Here is an 18,434-nt window from a genome sequence, read left to right on the forward strand (position 1 = left end):
GACGCGTCGCTGTCCCGGCGCGGTGCTGCGCGGTGCTGCTGCTCCAATTCCACGGCCGTACACTCCGTCTGTCCGTGTCCGCGTGCAGCGGCGCGGCACGGCGCGGCCACGTGGCACGGCAGGGCAGGCAGGCCGTCGACGGGCGGAGAAAGGAGAGGCCCTTCGCCCTGCTCCGCCCTTCCCGTCGGACGGCCGGTCGGCCGGTGTGGTCCTGTCCCTCCGACCGCACCGAGCGAGCGAGCAAGCGAAGCAAGCGCCAGAGAGGCAAGCACCGCTCCGTGGGTCCGTAGGTCCGTGGGCCGAGCCAAACAAAACCCCGACCGCAGCCAGAGCCGCAGCCACCGCACTCGCTATCCGCGCCACGATAATGACAGTCCAAACAGTTTGACAGGCAGGCAGGCAGGCCGCGAAATGCTTCGAGATTGCAGCGTGATGCGCGGTGCGCGCGTGACGGGCACGCGTCGTGATGCCGTCGTCAGCGCGCTCACACCTCACCTGCGTCGTCGCCGTGTCTCTCTCGCACCCTGCGGAACGCCACACAGGTGCGAGAGAGAGGCGGAGCGACCTATGGGGGCCTTCTCCGCGTTGGCTGGCGTCCTCAAAGGGCTCGCGGCTCGCGGCTAGCACAGGCAGGCTGCGGGCCGCGCGGGGCCGCGCAGGCAGGCGTTAGTGTCGCGGTTAACATTAACGCTTTCACTCCACTCCCCTCTCTCTCTCTGGGCACGATTAAGATTTCCACCAGCGCGCCACGCCGCCACGCCTCGCCACCGTTTCTGCGAAATGTCAAGAGGAAACACGGTTCGGCTCACGGCGTCGGTGTTGGCCGTGTCGGCTGGCTAGGTTGGCGTCGAGCAGCGTCGAGGCGTTGGGCTGGCTGTGCTGTGAAAACGCCGGGGCGCGCCGGGGAGGGGGTAAGCTGCCCCATTAGGCCCAACTGCGACCACGCCGATGCGATACTTGGCAAAAATAAATGAACAAACGCTGCTGAGCGCGCTCAGGGGGCTTGCGGGAGGGCCAAGCCTCCCCTTCCTTCTGCGACGGCCTGTGACTGTCTCTGACCTCTCCAAGCCGCCTTCCGTGCGAGGACCGAAGGACGGCCGCCGCATTCGCCCCGAAAGCCATAAACAGTGAGGACACGAACAAGTGCGCCTAGTCGCTAGGCGGAGCGCGGGCGGCGCCAGTCTGGCTGCGGAGGGTGGGGTAGGGCGCGGCCGGGCGCGGCCAGCACGCGACGCCCGTTTGTGCAGCGTGGCCGCCTGGCCGCCACACCCCCAGGACGCCGCCGCGCCGCGCCGCGCCACCCCTCGGCCCTGAGGAGAGGAGGGTGGCCGCCGTGCCGCCGTAGGCCGCCGGCCAGGGGAGGGGTGGCGTGGGGTCCGGTGGCGGCAGAAGGGCGCGCCCGCCCCGCAGCCTGCACGGCCTGCACGGCCTGCACAACGTGGCCGCTGCGGCTCGCGACTCAATATGTCGATGCGGCAAGGACAATCGAATAGGATATCGCGCCCCGCCCCCGCCCCGATCATGCGACGCGTACACCGTGCAGGGCTACGGCTACGCGCTGCCGCATCGCGGAGCGCGACCCGGGCCGCGGCCGCCGCAGCGTACCGCAGCGAGGCCGCTCGACCGGAGAGACGGGGGACATGAGCAGAGCGGGGCGGCGCGGCGGCGGCGCTTTCGGCTGCCGACAAAGGGCCCCCCTGGCCGCCAAAGGACCGCCAAAGCCAAAGGGACGCCGAGGACCGAGGTGCCCCGCGGCGTGGGAAGAGGAAGCAACTGTCACCGGCTCCGGGAGGGGTGAGGGGCGGCCGACGAGGCGAGGCCCCGCGGAGTGCGCCTCGCTGCCTCCCAGCTCACTGCTCCGCAAAGGGCCCGCCTGCAGCCCGCGGCGCATGGAGATGGCGGCCTGTGCGCTCGCTCTCGCAACGCCGCCCAGGACCGCGAGGGCATGATGTGACCGCTGACGTGACGTGACGGTGTGACGGTACGCCAGCAGCCCGTCGCAACGGCGACAAGTGCAGCGGGGCTGCGACGACGCGACGGGCTGCTGCGGCTGCCGCGATCGATGGATGGGTGGATGGGTCACCGTGGGAACGGAGGTGGCCTCGGACTCCCGTCCCGCACGCCTTCGAGTCCTTTGAGTCCGTCGAGTGCCTCGAGAAGGCGGTCGGCCTGCACGCCGCACTCAATGGTCTGCATTCAAGCACAGGGCACGCAGGGCGCAGGGCACGACCAGGCGGCGCGGCTGCATCCAAACAGGAACCGGGCCGAGGGGGCCGGGCCGAGGCCGAGGGCCTTAGGGGGGCCGCCCTGTTGCATTAGGCCGAGGAGCAGTGCGCCCCTGACGTGACGCGTTTTGATGAGCCCCAGCACGCGGCCGCCACGCCCCGCCACGCCCCGCCACGCGGCACGCGGCACGCGGCCCAGGATGCGGCGAGCATGATTCGGGGACACTGCACCCGTCGGAATCTGTCCGACCGAAATACACCACTCCGCGTGGTGGCGCCGCGGAGGGCGACACCTCGGCCGGGGGGCGTGGCCGGCGTGGCGCGGGCGGAGGGGCGTCATCGGCGACGTCGGCGACGTCGGCCTCCGCGTCCACGGCCGGCCGGTCGCCACCTCGGCGGCACTTCACGCCGACGGGACGGGACGGCCGACGGCGGCCTTCAATTATCAGCATTGGCACTTGGTCGGAGGGTCCCGGAGAGAAAGGGACGGGAGAAAGATGCACTTCTCGGCGGCGCCGGGGGCGGGCCTGGGCCGCGGCGGGCGAAGGCGTGTCCCAGCGGAACGACAACGACACCGAGTGGGACGGGACGGGACGTACGCCGGGACGCGCGCCGACACACGACGGCCGGAAAGAGGCTTTAAAAAATCCAGCGGCAAAAAAAACTGGCGCACGCACTCGGTGAACGTGTATGTATGTATTAAGCTGAAGCGGAGGGGGCAGGAGTTTTCTTTTCCCGGCACTTCCTGCACGGGGACGGCACCAATTAGCGCCCCGAGCGCCGACTCTCCACTCTCCGCTCTCCTCGATAAACACCGACACGCCGATTGTTAAAAACAAGCTCAGCAGTTCCAAGTCCTACATACTGCCGACCAGGCATCCCTGAACTTCTGGGAGATTCAAATTCAATGCATTTTCTAACACGCTGTAGCCAGACATTCCATCAAGGAAGCTCTTTCAGCAATAAGAGGCATTGATCACATGCCCCAAAGACAGTGAAAGTGAATTTACACAGTGACGTTGCTGTCTTTCGTCAACAAGACGGCATTACTCACACACCCTTTGCTCTGCCACGCCTTGGCAAAGCGCAGGTATGGGAACGAGATAAGACGCAACTGATAAGAGGCGAGCAAAGGCCCCAGATAGCATATTTCTTTCGTGAAATCCGACAAATCACCCTTGCTTTTCGGTCAAAAGTGGATACAAACAGTTGACGCAATTGTGTGGCACCTTGCGGCACCCTCTCACCCCACGAAATGATTGTTTGCATATTGACTGAGCACATACACCATCCATGAGGAGTAAATATTTGGAGACAATACACAAGGCAAAGAAAAGGTCGAAACTACTCATAAGTAAATAATCAACAGTAGTAAGAGCTGCAAAGTGGTGGCAATTTGACCATAATATGTAAATATAAAGATATTAGATTTTTTTAAAATTCTATCAAGGCATGATAGTGACAGAAACATCTGAGTCACAATATTGCCAAATGAATGGCAGAAGTGAGGAAATAGAGGATAAAAATTAGAACTAAGTTAGGAGCAAAGTTAAATTTTTAACTTAAAATTTGATGGCAATTTTTTTAGGGTTAGCTCGGCTACATTAGCAGGCTGCTCCACAAAAGACATTAATACATCCTGCATATCCAATAGGTGAAACAAACGAAATGAATGGGAATTGCAATGTTCCTGCTTTACAAGGAAAATGTCAAAATTAAGAGTGAGGACAAGTGTGAGGCGACTACTTGAAGCCCGTATCACGCCAACCGCTACGAGTCAGAGAAACTGCTGACTTGCAACGTTTTCCAGTGCATCTGGACGCTGTAAAAGTGTTTCTCAGAGCAACTTGGGGTTCGCAGATCGCGAAAGACACCCTAGCAGAATGGCCCGAGCCGGGACGGCGATCCGGCTTGGTACTCACCCATTGTAAATCCTCGCTTTTACGTCAGATACAGCACTCGCAGCACAAAATCCGCAATGGGCGTTGTCACCTTGATCTCATAGTCACTTCAAAAACACTCAAATAGACACAAACACTTTGAAATTTACAATAAAACACAAACAAATGCACTAGCGCTCTAGAGACACGGCGGAGATGCCCCTTTTCGATCGAACGCGAATCACAATTCACAAGGGCGGAGGATGAAAACGGGAGTGGGAGGAGAGGGGGGGGAGGGCTAGTCCACGGCCACCTCGACTCCTGATCCCACACCCACGCACGTAAAGGCCGCCTGCAAAAACAAAAATACTGAGAATATTGCCGTTTCCTGATCATCTCTGTAAAGGGTGGGGGGATGGAAAAGCCATTTCTAGTCTTCAAAATTATTCACTGTGTTTCAGAAGACTGAAAATCCCAATCGTAGTGCTTCTCTAGTTCCCCTAGCGCCATCGGCCGGCGGTTGCGACAACTAGCTTTCTCTGGAAGCGTGGGGTATCGCCACCGCTTGTTCAATTCGAGCGAACGGCACTGTCCTTCGGATGGATTATTAAAGCCTGGATTCTGCTTTTAAGCAACCAAAAGAACCGCATCGACATATTTTCAGACACGCCAACTGCCAGTCTTAGAAGCTAGCTCCCTTTGAAAATTGTATGCGAAAGCACGGGGTATGTCTGGCCCGTGCTTCTAGTTTTTATCATAGAGGGAGTCTCTGTCGGCAGCGCAGTCGCAGACGCAGCTGTTACGTCGTCTGTTTGTTGACTTCAACTTTTATAACCTCATCTCGTATTTGCTGTAAGTCAGCCTTGAAAATCATTTCATTATGGTGCCTTGAGTTTAAAAACACTCCCTTTAGTAAATTTTATGACTGGTCAATGCGTCTGTTGACTTAAAACGGTACATACCCGCGCAATGTCATTCCCTCAAGCAATGGTATCTGAATCCATGAGACAATCCATTAACAAAAAAAATAAAAAAATGTTCTGAAGCAAGTTGTTTGCTTCTATTTTTCTGTTATCAGCAGATTGCTAACGATGAACTTTACCGCGCGGTCCAACATCTCACTGTGAAACTGGAGCTCGGTGCCTGAATTGTTCTGTACCTCATAACAATTTTGTTCTTTCTTAGGACGGAAAATGAGTGACAGAATTAACTTAGATTTACCTCGATATGATCAGTCTACATATTGGGGACGGGCTAAACATTTTTTCACCGTCACCAATCCTCTGAATGTCCTGGCCAGTGAGAGCGAACTAGATCGAGCGAAGGATATCTACCTTCGGTACAAGTGAGTCGATAAATAATGAAATGGCCATGCACCTGCTAGTAAGCATTGGTTGTGTATTATGCTTTCTATTTCTTTTCTATTCTTCTTATAGGAATGGTGAAAACATCCCTGGAGTTAGTGAAGATGAACTGTGGCGGGCCAAAAACCTGTATGATTCTGCTTTCCATCCTGATACGGGGGAGAAAATGCTGCTGATCGGCCGTATGTCAGCTCAAGTGCCAATGAACATGACAATCACAGGCTGTATGATGACGTTTTACAAGTAAGATTTTGTGCTCTTCTTTTACTAAGTGATCATTTCTTCTTGTTTTCAGCGTGTACTCATTGCTTCTTTTTGTTCCAGATCAACTCCAGCTGTTTTCTTTTGGCAGTGGGTGAATCAGTCCTTCAATGCTATCGTCAACTACACAAATCGGAGTGGAAGCACTCCAATCACACTTGAGTATGATTTTTGCTTCAATTCTGTCTGTTATTATTTCTTTATCTCTTTTTGTGATGTAAAACATTTTTTTTAAAATAGGGAAAGTGGAGTGTCGTATGCTTTGGCAACAAGCGGAGCTGTGCTTACTGCACTTGGATTGAACAGTATGGCAAAGGTATATGGAACTTTGATTTTATGTTTGTCTGCTATCAGCAATTTGCCGGCAATTTAACACAATGCGTGAATTTTTAATTTACAGAAAGCTCCTCCTCTTGTTGGCCGTTTGGTTCCCTTTGCTGCTGTTGCTGCTGCAAACTGCATAAATATTCCTCTAATGAGACGCAGGTGAGGGCTTACTATGAACTTTGCTGCAATCAATCTAGATTTTAATTTTTCTTTCAGTATTGGTGCACAGATACTGTTAAAATGATTTCTCTGAACAAATACCAGGTATCCAGCAACAACGACTTCAGGTTTAATTTGATATGTTTTAATTTTGGTTTGGTGTCAGTGGTTATTGCAGCATTGTAAATACAAGCTATTGTTTGGTTGCTTTTTGTCTGTAATAACCTTTTTATTCATTTTTACAAATGGAAGTATTGAACTGATCTCTTAGGGAGCTAAATGATGGTGTACCAGTGGTTGATGAAAATGGAAACACGTTCGGCAACTCTTCTGAAGCTGCCAAGTCGGGCATTCTTGCTGTACTCGTGAGCCGTATTGGCATGGCATCCCCTGGCATGGGTAATAAAATCAATGTGAAAACTTTTAGCCAACTTCGAACGGGAGGCGGTGATTTGGTGCTATGGTCAATGCGACCAATGGTTGGCGGTTGCCTTGATTTGGGGTTGCAATCATTGTGATGGGTTTGCTACTGAGTGGTTTCTATGTTCGCTCTTGAAATGAGGACACTGTTATCTGATGTGTTTTAGTGTTACTTGCAAAACTGTAAGAAAATTGGAAAAAATATTTGACGTTTACATTCTGCATATGCACATCACAATTTCAGTGTCTTGACTTCAAGTTTCAGCCTGTCCTCATGAAAAGCGATCCTTTGCCAGTGGGCTTTCATAGTCAACTTCTGGATTCATGGGTTTTGCAGGGAATTGAAACAAGGAATATCGTTGACAGACAAGGATGGCGGAAGGATTGGCCAATCAGCCATAGCAGCTCAGAAAGCAATTGCTCAAGTAACTTTTTCTCGAATTGGCATGGCCGTGCCCAGCATGGGTATGTGTTAATTTGAAAAGCCTCACAGTACACTGTTCAAGTAAATTTAAATTGTAGTGTCACATGTTTCTTCATATGCAAGTTTTATTTTCTGCTAGATTAGATTCTATATTCACGTAATTTCCAAATCCGTAAAAACTTGATTTTTTTTTTGTTTTATAAATTTAAAAGTTGTGAGCACCTAGTAGTATTCTTATAATAGTCACTGCACCTTATTTTCACTTTTTTTCTATCTTTTAGAGAAATTAGAAAGCTTTTTAAACATTAAGCCAGCACCTCTCAATAGAAGTTATGAGGATTTTAGCCTGCCATTTTACTGCAAAGTCAAAAGAATTAGCTAAATAGAAAATGAGCGTGCTTATTTCTGATATTCACCCAATAGCCGCCTTGCTCTGGAAATTAGATCTTGAACATCTGATTTCACGGTAAGGGGGTGTGAAATCAGTCCATCTTACATGATACTGTACTATGCTGTTCTCATTTCTAGATTTATTTTCTCAAGTGCTTGATCATGAATGTTTCACAGGTTTATTGTCAACATAATTATTACTCTTGCATTATTTGCAGGAATGGCTTTGGTTTGCTTTCTAGATTTGAAGCATGCTTGAGATGATTGGAGCCGTTTCGTGGTAGGATCATGCGTCCCTGATCACTCAGTGTTCTGTCTCAGTTTATTAGATGAATGGGTTGGTAAACCTTTGTTCATTTATTTCCATAGTTTATAATTTCTTTTTTTCTTCTTAAAAAAAAATCAACAAATCATTGTGAGCTTTATTCATATGTGCTTTTTATCATGGCAAAAGCTTCTGCTCTATAATGGAGTCCTAGAGTAGGACTCAAGGACTCTATATATAGTTGGCAGAAATCATACCATATTTATAAGAGCAGCATGTTCTCAATTATTTGGTTTCGACTATCTAGAAGCTTCTAGTAGTTAAGATAGAGCAGGGCATAAAATCCATGCAAGTATATTCTTCAAGGCGACCATTGTGTCCCTTCTCCAATTTTACCTTCATAATATTTAGCTTGTTAATTTCTATCAAGAAAAACAAATTGCATACAAGAAATTTTATTGTTGAGGATTTGATACAAACTTCTTTATTTTAGTGCTTACTCCCGTCTTGATGAATGCTTTGGAGAAACGTGGATTCCTTCGTCGCTTCCCTTGGGCTAATGCTCCCATTCAGACACTGTTCTGCGGGCTTTGTCTGACATTTGCAACACCAATGTGTTGCGCTCTCTTCTCTCAGAGAGCTGCGATTGCTGTGGACCAGCTGGAGCCTGAGTTGCAGGTGAGAACACCGTATTCCTATGACCTAGAGTGCCACTGCCAATTAAAATTGAAACCAAACTGAAAAATGGAATTGTGTTCTGTTGTATTTTACATAGGAGGAGATAAATAAAATGAAGAACCCACCCAAGGTCGTCTACTACAACAAAGGGCTCTAAATTAGACCCTGGCTGGACAACTCCGCCTGGAGACATTTCTGGCAATACTAGACGTTTTGTGTCATATTGACTCACACCTTTCATATCGAAGTAATTATATTTTCTGGGTGGGTTATGGTTGTGTTATGAATACTATATAGGGTAACCCTGAAAGTGTAAAACGGCAGGGATCCCTGACTAGGAGTGTACTTAAATGGCTTTCAGATAAATTTTATCTTATAACTCCTTCATGTACTCTTAACTACTTTTTAAAGTAAAGACATTTCAAGACATTGTTATTTCTTCCTGGCCTTTAGCCTTTTGCTTGAGTTTGCCAGGAGAAGAGACGCTTCATGTTATTATTGACAACATGTTAAAACTCTATGAATTTTAAGAAATGTTTCTTGACAATAAGTATCTATATGAGTGTCAGTTTTCATCACTACTGCCAATGTTAAAAGTCAGCTTTTTAAGAAGACATGCCATCATATCAATTAGTTTGATGAATCTTTCATCAATTGGATAATTTATTCAAAGCTTTGGGGGCAAAATGTCATGGGCTATCTGATTATTTTATCAACCTGTGATTTAGGTAATTTTGTTGTGACATGAGCATAAAAGACATTGTTCATGAACATTGAAATTTTATGGATGTTGCAAAGTTGTGTTCATTTTTACTGTTATTTGTTTTTATTTGATGTGAATTTTGTGTTATATGGTTTTGAAAATGGATCACATGTCTATCAATTTTTTGCCACTATTTTGTCAATTATTGAAAGCAATATTCTAGGCTAGTCCAATATATGTGATGTTATGCATTTATTGTTGTTTTTTGTCTTGTCTTTGACACATTTCTCATTTTAGCTCTACTGATGAATGATGTGTAATGTAATTACGTATTTTATAAATGTGTCATTTCTCAACGCACAGGGAATTGGTCCTTCTGTGTAGTGAGTCCAACAAATAACCATCCAAAATATGTGCCAGACAATAATAATGTTATGTATAACCCTGACTATGTGAAATACAAAATTTACAAAAATATCATGTGAGGTGTTTGATTGTGTGGCCTGTACCCTCAGTAAACGAAGCGGCTTTCGGGCGGTACGTTGGCAGGCTCCGCAGCCCTGTAGGCGGCCTGCAGCACCTGTGCGGGGGACTGCATGACACGCACGGCGCCGCCCGTCTGCGGCAACGCCATGAAGTACCCTGTGGAGGAGAAGCGGCATCCATTTTGAGTTGGCGACACATGGACAAAAGCGGCCAGCGAATGTCGAAGTTGGGCCGTGTCGGCTAGAGAGCCACCTGGGAACCACGGCGGCGGGGCGTCCCCCCTGAGCTGCACCAGCGTCTGGGCCTTGAGGAGGTCGCCGGGGTAGCCGCCGCCGAAGCACACGATGGGGCAGGGCTCCGCCTTGTGCAGGGTGTTGTCGTTGCGGCTGAGGCCCTTACTGGCTGCTTGCTCCGCGCCCTGCTCCTCCGCGGCCCCTTCTTGCGACGGCTTCTGCGCCATCTGGGGGAAGGGGACCGGTCAGTCTGCCGCTCACGCGTTGGCACTTCCCTGAGCGTAGAGCCGTGCCTTGGTCTTGGACACGTTGGGGAACAGGAACTTGAACAACTGCTCGGGGGGCGCGTCCATGCTGACGCCGTGCTCCAGGCGGTGCATCATGGCGGCCACCTCGGCGGGGGTGAGGCTGCCGGGCTCTTCACCCTCGCCGTGGTACAGCACCTGGGGAGGGGAGCATCGACGGGGTGGAGTGGCGACGGCGGGAGGGTCGCCGTCGGGTCGGCTCATGTCGCACTCACGTTCTCCCCGACGGGCATGGCGCGCATGTCTTTCTGCGCGTGCCGCACGGGCTCCGTCAGCGGGAACCGGGGACCGGGAGGGCCGAAGCTCGCGTCGAGGCCACCGCCGGCCGTCGACCGCCCCAGCAAGGACGCCAGACGAATGTCCTCGGCCTCCTCCCGGAGCAGGCGAGCCACGGAGTCGTGCGTCCACGCTCCTGGGGGATGGCGGCGGCTAGCATGCACTTGTTTCGCGTGATTAAGGCCGCCATCACGTCCATGACGTCCATGACGCACATGGTGCCTGTGGGCGTGCCGCGTGCGTGCGTGCGTGGCCACGGCACGCCACCGAACCACGCGACGCCCCCACGCGACGCGGGCCGTGCGAGGCCGTAAGGCCGTCGGGGCAGTGGCAACTGGGGGCTCTGAGGCACCCTAATGGGACCTTGATGAGGTGCGCGCACCGCGGCACCGCGGTGGGGTTGGTACCTTCCGCCGAGCCGAGCCCAAGGTCATCATACTCCGAGAGGTCGCCGAAGAGCTTCCTGGATACGTTGGCGTTGGCGCGGCCGCCGCGCCTCGCTCCGCCACTGCCAGTGGAACCCGCCGAGGGTCTCCGCTGCGGGCACAGAGGGCATGGGCTGTGGGTTCGACTACCGGCAGCGTCGCCTCTAAGGCAGCCGAAGTCCTACCCGCTCCCGCTGGTCCTGCCTGGCCGTGTAGAACTGGACGTTCCTGGCCGAGCTGGGCGTCGCCGGGGACACGGGGCTGAGCCTGGGAGAGCCGCCACCACCGCCGGCACTCGAGGGACTGCACGCAAACGAGCGGAGAGACGTTTCCACAGTTTGAAAACGCCGCTAGTACGCTCAGGTCCTGGTACCCAGGACGAATGCCCACCCCGGCGCGGAGGAGTCCTTGTTGGGCGTGCTGGTGGCGCTCACGGCGCACACCTCGAACTCCCGCTCCGAGCTGCTCTTGCTGCTCTTGCGCGACATGTTTCACGCAGCGCGCGCGACGATAGCGGCGAGGGAAGAGCGAGGTGCCTGTGTTGCCTAGTTGCCTACCCTGCAGGCGTTCAGGGCGCTCCCCTCACTCGGACAATTGTTGCCCGCCCTGTCTCTTCCACCTGAGCACACACACTCTCACTCACTCCACGGTGTCTACTTTAAGCATGACAACATGATGATGACGCCCAAGCAATTCTATGTACACAGGCTGGGACTCTTAAAGAGGAAAAACACCAGAAGAATTCGCCCGATTAAAACCAGCCAAAACTACTTGCATGCACTCGGCCGACTTGGCCGATTCCATGTGTTGCTGTTGTTTCAAAGGCTTTCGATTCCGTTTTCTCCACTGAAAATGTATCGGCATGACTTCAAGCCGTTTCAGGGGCATTTCAGGGGCACGCCTTAATTTGACGATTTGGCCATGTGTCGGACCATTCAGTTTTCAGTTCAGTTCGAAGAGTTACCCCCACTGACCCCCGACACGCGGCCTGACCCAGCCTGACCTCCCCGTCCCCAGAAACCACTCGACGGCCAACCTCTTGGTGGCGCTGCGGTTGCGGTGGTCTCCGCGGCCGAGACCCCGACCCCGAGACTGAAGCGCGCAGGCTGCGTCCGAGCACGACTGCCCCTTCCGTCCGATTCGACTCCGTTTCGAACGCCGCCCCGCTTCACTCCGCCCCGCCCCGCCCCGCCCCGCCCCGCCCCGCCTGGCCTGGTATTCCTTATCAGCAACCTGCCTCCCAGCAACAGCACACCGACTCAGTGTAGGCATTCGCACCTTCGCCAACACGCCGACGCCGCCCCCGTGCCGCCCCACCGCCCCCTGAAAAGAAATGAGAAATTTTCCAGGCGGACGTGTGACGTCGTTACACATGACTCGTCATGGCGGGGGCCCCACCCCACCCCACCGCCCTCCCCGCCCCGCCCCGCCCCGCCACTCGCGTGGCGTTCCACGGCTTGGCCTGTCATCCGGCCTGCGCGATGTGTGGACACAGGTGCATTCGCCGGTGCTCGCGCTCGCCGATTGACGAATTGACGGCCAAGACGCACTGGGATAAAAAGACGCCGCCGCCCCCGAAAGGCACACCAGTGTAAGGAAACACCGACACCATGCTGGCCTACGTCGTCCTTGGCCTGGCGGCCATCAGCGCCGTCAGCGCAGGTAAGCGTCCAACTTTGTGACGGACTTGGAGTCGACGGCGAACCTCGTCTTCACATGACGTTTTCTCCAGACTGCTCCATCGACATGAACAGCGACCTCGCCAAGCACAAGGCTCCCCTGTTCCTGGACGGCAGTGACATGCTGCTGCCCGTGCCCCAGGGCAAGAGCGGTGTCCTCAGCCTCAGCAGCGGCCAGGAGGTGACCCTCGCCTGCCCCGGCAACAAGAACCAGGTAAGTGGACTGGATTGGATTCCCTACCCTCTTAACTGCCGTAGTTGCTTGGAGCCCCGCAAGTGGCGGTCCAACAAAAACGCCTCGGGCGGACTGAACGCCGCCCGCGAGAGAGGAAAAGGGGGTGCGAGGGCGGCAAATTAATTTCACTAGGACGAAGTTAGAAGAGTCTCTGAAAACATTTGATTTTAACACGCACAGCGAAGTCGTGCCGGGAATGGCGCGAGCTCGTCCACGCTCTCGGATTCGACGACTTGCGAGATAGCGACGTTCGCGGGCCATTAGTTCGCTGGTTCGGCGGCCTTCCCGCCGTCCACGCAGGTGTGCCACCGCACCGGCACGGCAGCACGGCGGCACGGCGGCACGCACGTGCGGTGCGGCCGCGGCGGCGATAGTTCGGGCCGCTCGGAGAGTTAAGCTTCCCAGCGCGGAAACGCAACGCGGTCATTGTTGCCAACTCTTGAGCGATAATCGCGGTGGCTGTGGTCGTGGACGCCACACGCCTGGACTAGTAGACTTCGCCACTCTCGGCGGACTACCCACTCTGCCCCAGGCGGCGGGGTCACATGCTCCCCGAACTTCCCCCGCGTCTGGGCCCCGGCCGCCTCGGCTTCAGCCCGGGGCGCTTCGCACACCTCCTTGCCAAGATTCGCGCCATCCGCGCGCTGTGCGTGGCGGACGCGGGGCACGCGGGGGCGGGGGGTGGGGGCGCGGAGGGGCGTGGCAGGGCACGACCCGCCCGCAGCCTCACCCGCAGCCCGCACGTGGATGACACCGACCCCGTCAGGGCAACACCCCGTTAATGCCGAGTCCGCGGGTTCGCGTCCCCGCTCCGGCCGCCTTTTTTGCCTTGCCTCATCCCGCTCTCCCGCCGCAGCTCTCCGCCGCCAAGTCCGCCGTCGTCAGCGCCACCTGCGACTCCGGCAACAAGCTGAAGGTGAACGGCAAGTCCGTGGCCGCGCCCAACCTGGGCTGCTCCAAGACCGCCGGCTCCTCCCTGCGCGTGACCGAGCAGTCCTGCCAGGACGGCGGCAACCTCCTGGAGCTCGGCTTCGAGGTCGACGGCCAGTGGATCAAGCTGGTCGACCTGTGCCACCAGATCGAGGCCGGCAACACCCTGTGGGCCCTGCACACCGTGCACGGTGCCGCCCTCGCCGGCGCCGAGGTCGAGTCCAAGCGCCCCTCCTTCACGTGAGTGTTGTGGTGTTCGCCGTCCACGCGTCGCGCGTTCTCTTACGCAAGAAATGACCGGGCTTGTTCTTGTTGCAGCCGTGGTGACAAGGCCCTCTACAAGGGCTACAACCCCGACCACATGTACAAGCAGGCGACCCACAAGAAGATGCTGGAGAACTCTCTGGGCAAGGCCAAGGCCGACGAGCTGATCGGCAACACCTTCATCGCCCGCGGCCACCTCGCCCCCGACGCGGACTTCATCTTCGGCTCCGGCCAGTTCCTCACCTACTTCTACGCCAACGTGGCGCCCCAGTGGCAGTCCATCAACGCCGGCAACTGGCTGGCCACCGAGAAGAACGTCCGCAAGAAGGCCATCGAGCTCGGCCGCGACCTCACCGTGTACACCGGTACCCAGGGCATCCTCACCCTGCCCAACGCCTCCGGCGAGGACACCCCCCTGTACCTCAACGCCGACGACAAGACCCTCCCCATCCCCGACAACTTCTGGAAGGTGCTGTACGACCCCGAGACCAAGCAGGGTATCGCCCTGGTCGGCTCCAACAACCCCCTGCTCGCGTCCGAGGACAACCTCCTCTGCAAGAACGTGTGCGAGGCCAACGGCTGGTCCACCATCCGCGACTTCCGCAAGGGACTCATCTACTGCTGCACCGTGGCCGACTTCCAGAAGGCCGTGTCCTACGCGCCCAAGCTCAGCGTCTCCGGCGTGCTGCAGGGACCTCAGTAAGGCGTTGGTGTCAATAACGTCAATAAAGCATCCCCACCCCACCCCCTTATTCTCACTCCGACCCTCGAGCCCTCGAGAGCCACCGCCATTATTGCAAGGCGGCGGCATGGTGGCTGACGGCGGTGCCGGCGGTCCCGGTGCGCGGTGGCGGCTGTGGCTGCGCGTGCTGGAGGGCCGGCACGCCCGCTGGAAGGGCCTGGAGTCGCGGCTCGCGGTGCGCGCCGGCCGGCTGCTGCAGACGGGCGCGCCGCGCCAGGCCGCGTCCAGCCCCTACTACGGCGAGGTGGGTGCTGCCGCGACAGGTTAGGGGAGGGACACTGCAGGGGATGATTCCATGTCGTCATGAAACAAGTTTTAAAAAATTCAAGAAAATCAAAAACAAAACATGACAGTATGTGTCAGGCGAGGGGCACTGAACCTAGGACGTCCCACTCTTTGCTAAAGTGACTCAGCCACCTCACCCACGTGTGACTCTTGTTTCCAAGGAATTCACCTTCGAGTTCCACGAACCTCTCGAAGACTTGTTGGACAAGACGATGGTCATTTCGGTAAGTTCTGAACTTGGCATTTCACACAACAAAGGAGGTCTGCAGTATCACTCGCATTGACGTCCGCACAGGTGCAACAGGCCAGGAACCTGCTCCCCCGCAGCAAGGTGCTGGCCTCCATGGATATGGAGCTGGCCACCGTATGGTCGTTCCCTGGTACGCCCCTCTCCGCCACAGCCTTCCTTCACTGGTCCACTGTTAACCTAACCTAACCTAACCTAACCTCCACCCGTTGCAGAGCACCAGGCGCTGCACAAGTGGGCCGTCCTGTGGGCGCGCGGCGTCGAGGGCCCCGCCGGCTTCCTGCTCGTGGACGTGGCCCTGCTGGGCCTCGGCGACTCGCTCAGGTTGCCGCCGGCCGACGTCAACAGCGCCCTGCTGCTGGAGTGAGCGCGCGCCCTTGCTCCCTTCCCCAACACTCAGACGCACACACGCATCCGTCTACAAGGTCACGCGTGTTTAGGAACTTGCTGTCGCCGTCCTGGGCTGGCGCGGGCCCCCGGGCGAGAGCCACGTACATGGTGAGGCTGTACCGCGCCGACGGCCTCCCCTTGAAGCACCCCGAGGCCGAGACGCAGGCCGACGATCTGCTGCAGGCGTCTACAGGTCGGGTGACAACAGCACTCCACTCTGAAAGAAAGGCGTCGCGTTCTGAAATACGAACGGATGCAGCGCCAAGTTGTTTGCTCTCGTACACGTGCGTTGCAGATGGCCCAGAGCGGCATGCAGGCGAGGCGTCGGACGCAGCCCCGGACGCAGCAGCGTCGCCCGCTGCCTCGGACGCCGCCCTCACCGAGGCCCCTGCCGCGGCGGGCAGCCCCCGCAGTGGCGTGCGCCGCGAGAAGACGCGCGCCGTGGGCAAGATGTCGTCGGCGCCGGCGCGGAGGGCAAGGCGGAGGGCGGCCGCGGCGGAGGCGTGCAAGTGCCGGCCGCAGTTCCGCGTGCGCGTGTCCTTCGCCGGCCAGACCGTGAGCCATGAGGCGACGTCATCGCGAGGCCGCAGCCCACCGCGGGCCTGACCACGGCCACCTTCCCCGCAGGGCGAGACCAGCGCGCGCGGCTGCGACTGCCGGCAGCCCGTCTGGGAGGAGCAGCTGTCCTTCGGGGACCTGTTCCCGCCACTGCACCAGAAGGTGGCCCTGCAGCTGAGGCGCGGCGGCCGGCTGCTGTGCGAGCGCCACCTGCGCCTGGACGCCATCTGTCAGGACATGCCCCCCGGTACAGCACCCCGGCAGACGCGATGTAACGCCGCACGCGCCGCCTACACGTGTGCGGCCCCTGTAGTGCGTTTCGCTGTTGCCCAGAGGCTCCTCAGGCCGGAGCCGGCGGCGTGCTGTTCGGCCCGTGGTGGGTGGGGCTGGAGGGTGCGGCGAGGCGGCGGGCGGCGGGGACGGCGGGGACGGCGCGGGCTGCATTCCCGTGGCGCGGCCGGCTGCTGGTCTCGCTGGCCGTGCGCTGCTCCGACCACCAGAAGCCCGAGTGGCCGCGCAGGGTGGTGCGGGATGCGGCGCCCAGGACCGCGGAAGTAACTTGCTAATTCAATCAGGCACTGCTCGAGGGGGAGGGGAGGGGAGCGATTCGTAGGAACGTCGCCGAGTTCCTCGCTCCATTAGTGCCCGGCCCGGGCCCCGGGGCCGCGGCGTGCTTGAGGCGTTGGAGGCCGTCCGCGCAAACTCTTGCCGAGCAATCACGTCGCTTCAATCGGATTATGAAAATGCTTTCCATTATTTGTGGGACGCGGGTCGCGGCGCTCCAACCCCTTGTTCTTGTTGTGGCGCCGCGGCGGCAGGCCGGGCTGTGGCGGCAGGCCGACGTGGTGGTCGTGGCCGTGCTGTGGGACGCCTTCCTGCTGGACCGCGGCGTGCTGGCCGGCAGGGACTTCGGCCTGGAGCTCAGCCTGGGCAGCTGTGGGGACCGCCTGCTGTGGCAGCACCCCGACAAGGGTGGGCTCGGTCGCCGTGTGTCCGTTGCGTCCGCCTGTTCCTGTTCTGCCCCCACTCACGCCCGGTCCGTCTTGATCCCAGACGTGGCGGCGCGGCAGCTGCGCCGCAGCGCGTGCTGGGGCCTGCGGCCCGCGTGCCACGACGGCGTGTACGCGCACGCGACGCTGGGGCCGCGCAAGCCCGTCCTCGCCGTGCGCACGCTCGCCCCGGACGTGCTGGCCGACCTGCGCGCGGCCAACGCGCTGCACCGCCTCGCCGAGGCCCTGTCGCAGACCGTGCGCGGCGTCCGCCGCTTGCAGCGTGACGGCGAGGAGGGCGCCCACGAGCTGGTAGTTGCGGCACTGGAGACGACGCGGGGCGGCCTGCAGTCGCTGGCCGCCCTGCCGTCCTCGCAACACGGCCTCAAGATGATGGTCAGTTCAAAGTGGCTGCCGCTGGCAGCCGAGAACGTAGAAATGAGACGTAAAGTCAGTTCGAACCGCTATTTTTGCACATATGCCACCGTTTTGAACAACTCTACCCTTCCCCTTCCGTCCGGGGAGCAGGCCTCTTTACCTGACTTCCTCTTGCAGCGGCAGCTTCTCGCGGTCGGCGCGAGCGTGGCCGAGGCAGCCAAGGCGTCGGCCTCCACCGAGGGCCAGTGCAGGACGGAGGCGCAGTTGTCCGCGAACTGCGATCGCGCGGACGGCCTGGCGAGGCGAATGCGGCGCGTGGCGGAGGTAGGCAAGGCGAGGCAAGGCGCCTGCGAGGTAGGCAGCGCGGATGCTTCAGCACAGCGGTGCGTGGCGTGTTGCCTGCCGCCACGGCGCTCGCCGAGTGCACCGAGTCAGTCGGTGGCTGCTGCCTGCCTTGCCTTCAGGCGGAGAGCGGCCTGGGGGACGTGTTCCTGTGGCTGACGCGGGGCCGGCGCGGCGGGCGGCTCCAGCGCTGCGGTGTGGCGCGCCTGCACCCGCGACACGCGCTGCATGCAGTGGACGACGACCAGCGGGGGCGGCGCGCGGGGCAGCTCAGCACGCTGCCGCTGCAGGCGGTGGTGGCGAAAGGCCGCGGGGGCGGTGCCGGGGGCGTCGTCGGGATGCTGGAGGTGCTGCTGTGGCTGGGCCGGCGGAAGGACGCCCACACCGCCCTGCATGGACTGCCGCGCGGCCACGACGGCGACCTCGGCACGCCGGCCGCTCTGCACTTGCCCACGGCGGTCAACTACACCGAGGAACACGTGAGCATGAAGCTTTACTTTAAATTAAATACTATAAAAATAAAATTAAAGACGGGATGTCGCAGGTCTACGAGTGCCGTGCGCACGTGTGGCAC

General features: G+C 57.5%; 3 protein-coding genes across 5 annotated transcripts; 2 read left to right on the forward strand and 1 right to left on the reverse strand.

The window, feature by feature from the left end:
* The first annotated feature begins 4,848 nt into the window (after positions 1-4,848).
* LOC117653861 (sideroflexin-3) lies at positions 4,849-9,576 on the forward strand. Of its 3 annotated transcripts, none has more exons than XM_034399829.1 (9): positions 4,849-4,957; positions 5,291-5,450; positions 5,542-5,712; positions 5,794-5,892; positions 5,971-6,046; positions 6,131-6,216; positions 6,488-6,615; positions 8,209-8,393; positions 8,491-9,576. In XM_034399829.1, exons 2-9 carry the CDS (start codon positions 5,299-5,301, stop codon positions 8,548-8,550), a joined length of 957 nt encoding a protein of 318 aa, XP_034255720.1. In that variant the 5' UTR covers positions 4,849-4,957; positions 5,291-5,298; the 3' UTR covers positions 8,551-9,576. The 3 variants fall into 3 exon arrangements, with proteins under 3 accessions (XP_034255720.1, XP_034255722.1, XP_034255721.1); XM_034399831.1 differs by lacking the exon at positions 6,488-6,615 and adding an exon at positions 6,974-7,101; XM_034399830.1 differs by having other exon boundaries at positions 4,948-5,059.
* LOC117653194 lies at positions 9,570-11,312 on the reverse strand. Its single transcript, XM_034398694.1, has 7 exons — positions 11,220-11,312; positions 11,007-11,171; positions 10,804-10,933; positions 10,336-10,532; positions 10,085-10,258; positions 9,835-10,006; positions 9,570-9,738 (listed from the first exon to the last, which is right to left on the reverse strand). Exons 1-7 carry the CDS (start codon positions 11,307-11,309, stop codon positions 9,608-9,610), a joined length of 1,059 nt encoding a protein of 352 aa, XP_034254585.1. The 5' UTR covers positions 11,310-11,312; the 3' UTR covers positions 9,570-9,607.
* Positions 11,313-12,326: 1,014 nt separating this feature from the next.
* LOC117653704 lies at positions 12,327-14,673 on the forward strand. The gene is made up of 4 exons (XM_034399549.1): positions 12,327-12,483; positions 12,554-12,714; positions 13,592-13,905; positions 13,984-14,673. Exons 1-4 carry the CDS (start codon positions 12,432-12,434, stop codon positions 14,630-14,632), a joined length of 1,176 nt encoding a protein of 391 aa, XP_034255440.1. The 5' UTR covers positions 12,327-12,431; the 3' UTR covers positions 14,633-14,673.
* The last annotated feature ends 3,761 nt before the right edge of the window (positions 14,674-18,434 follow it).

The sequence above is a fragment of the Thrips palmi genome, unplaced genomic scaffold, assembly GCF_012932325.1.
Source record: "Thrips palmi isolate BJ-2018 unplaced genomic scaffold, TpBJ-2018v1 HiC_scaffold_8, whole genome shotgun sequence".
NCBI lineage: Eukaryota > Metazoa > Arthropoda > Insecta > Thysanoptera > Thripidae > Thrips > Thrips palmi.

Excerpts from the sequence above, each read along its gene's own strand:
- LOC117653861 (XM_034399829.1), top strand. The coding sequence starts at position 5,299 with ATGAGTGACAGAATTAACTTAGATTTACCTCGATATGATCAGTCTACA. Across the intron at positions 5,713-5,793 it reads TGTATGATGACGTTTTACAA|ATCAACTCCAGCTGTTTTCT; the intron begins GTAAGATTTTGT and ends TTTTTGTTCCAG. Across the intron at positions 5,893-5,970 it reads AGCACTCCAATCACACTTGA|GGAAAGTGGAGTGTCGTATG; the intron begins GTATGATTTTTG and ends TTTTTAAAATAG.
- LOC117653194 (XM_034398694.1), bottom strand. The coding sequence starts at position 11,309 with ATGTCGCGCAAGAGCAGCAAGAGCAGCTCGGAGCGGGAGTTCGAGGTG. Across the intron at positions 10,533-10,803 it reads TGGGCTCGGCTCGGCGGAAG|GAGCGTGGACGCACGACTCC; the intron begins GTACCAACCCCA and ends GCCATCCCCCAG. Across the intron at positions 10,007-10,084 it reads GGCTCTACGCTCAGGGAAGT|GAGCAGGGCGCGGAGCAAGC; the intron begins GCCAACGCGTGA and ends GGGGCCGCGGAG.
- LOC117653704 (XM_034399549.1), top strand. The coding sequence starts at position 12,432 with ATGCTGGCCTACGTCGTCCTTGGCCTGGCGGCCATCAGCGCCGTCAGC. Across the intron at positions 12,715-13,591 it reads GCCCCGGCAACAAGAACCAG|CTCTCCGCCGCCAAGTCCGC; the intron begins GTAAGTGGACTG and ends CTCCCGCCGCAG. Across the intron at positions 13,906-13,983 it reads TCCAAGCGCCCCTCCTTCAC|CCGTGGTGACAAGGCCCTCT; the intron begins GTGAGTGTTGTG and ends TTCTTGTTGCAG.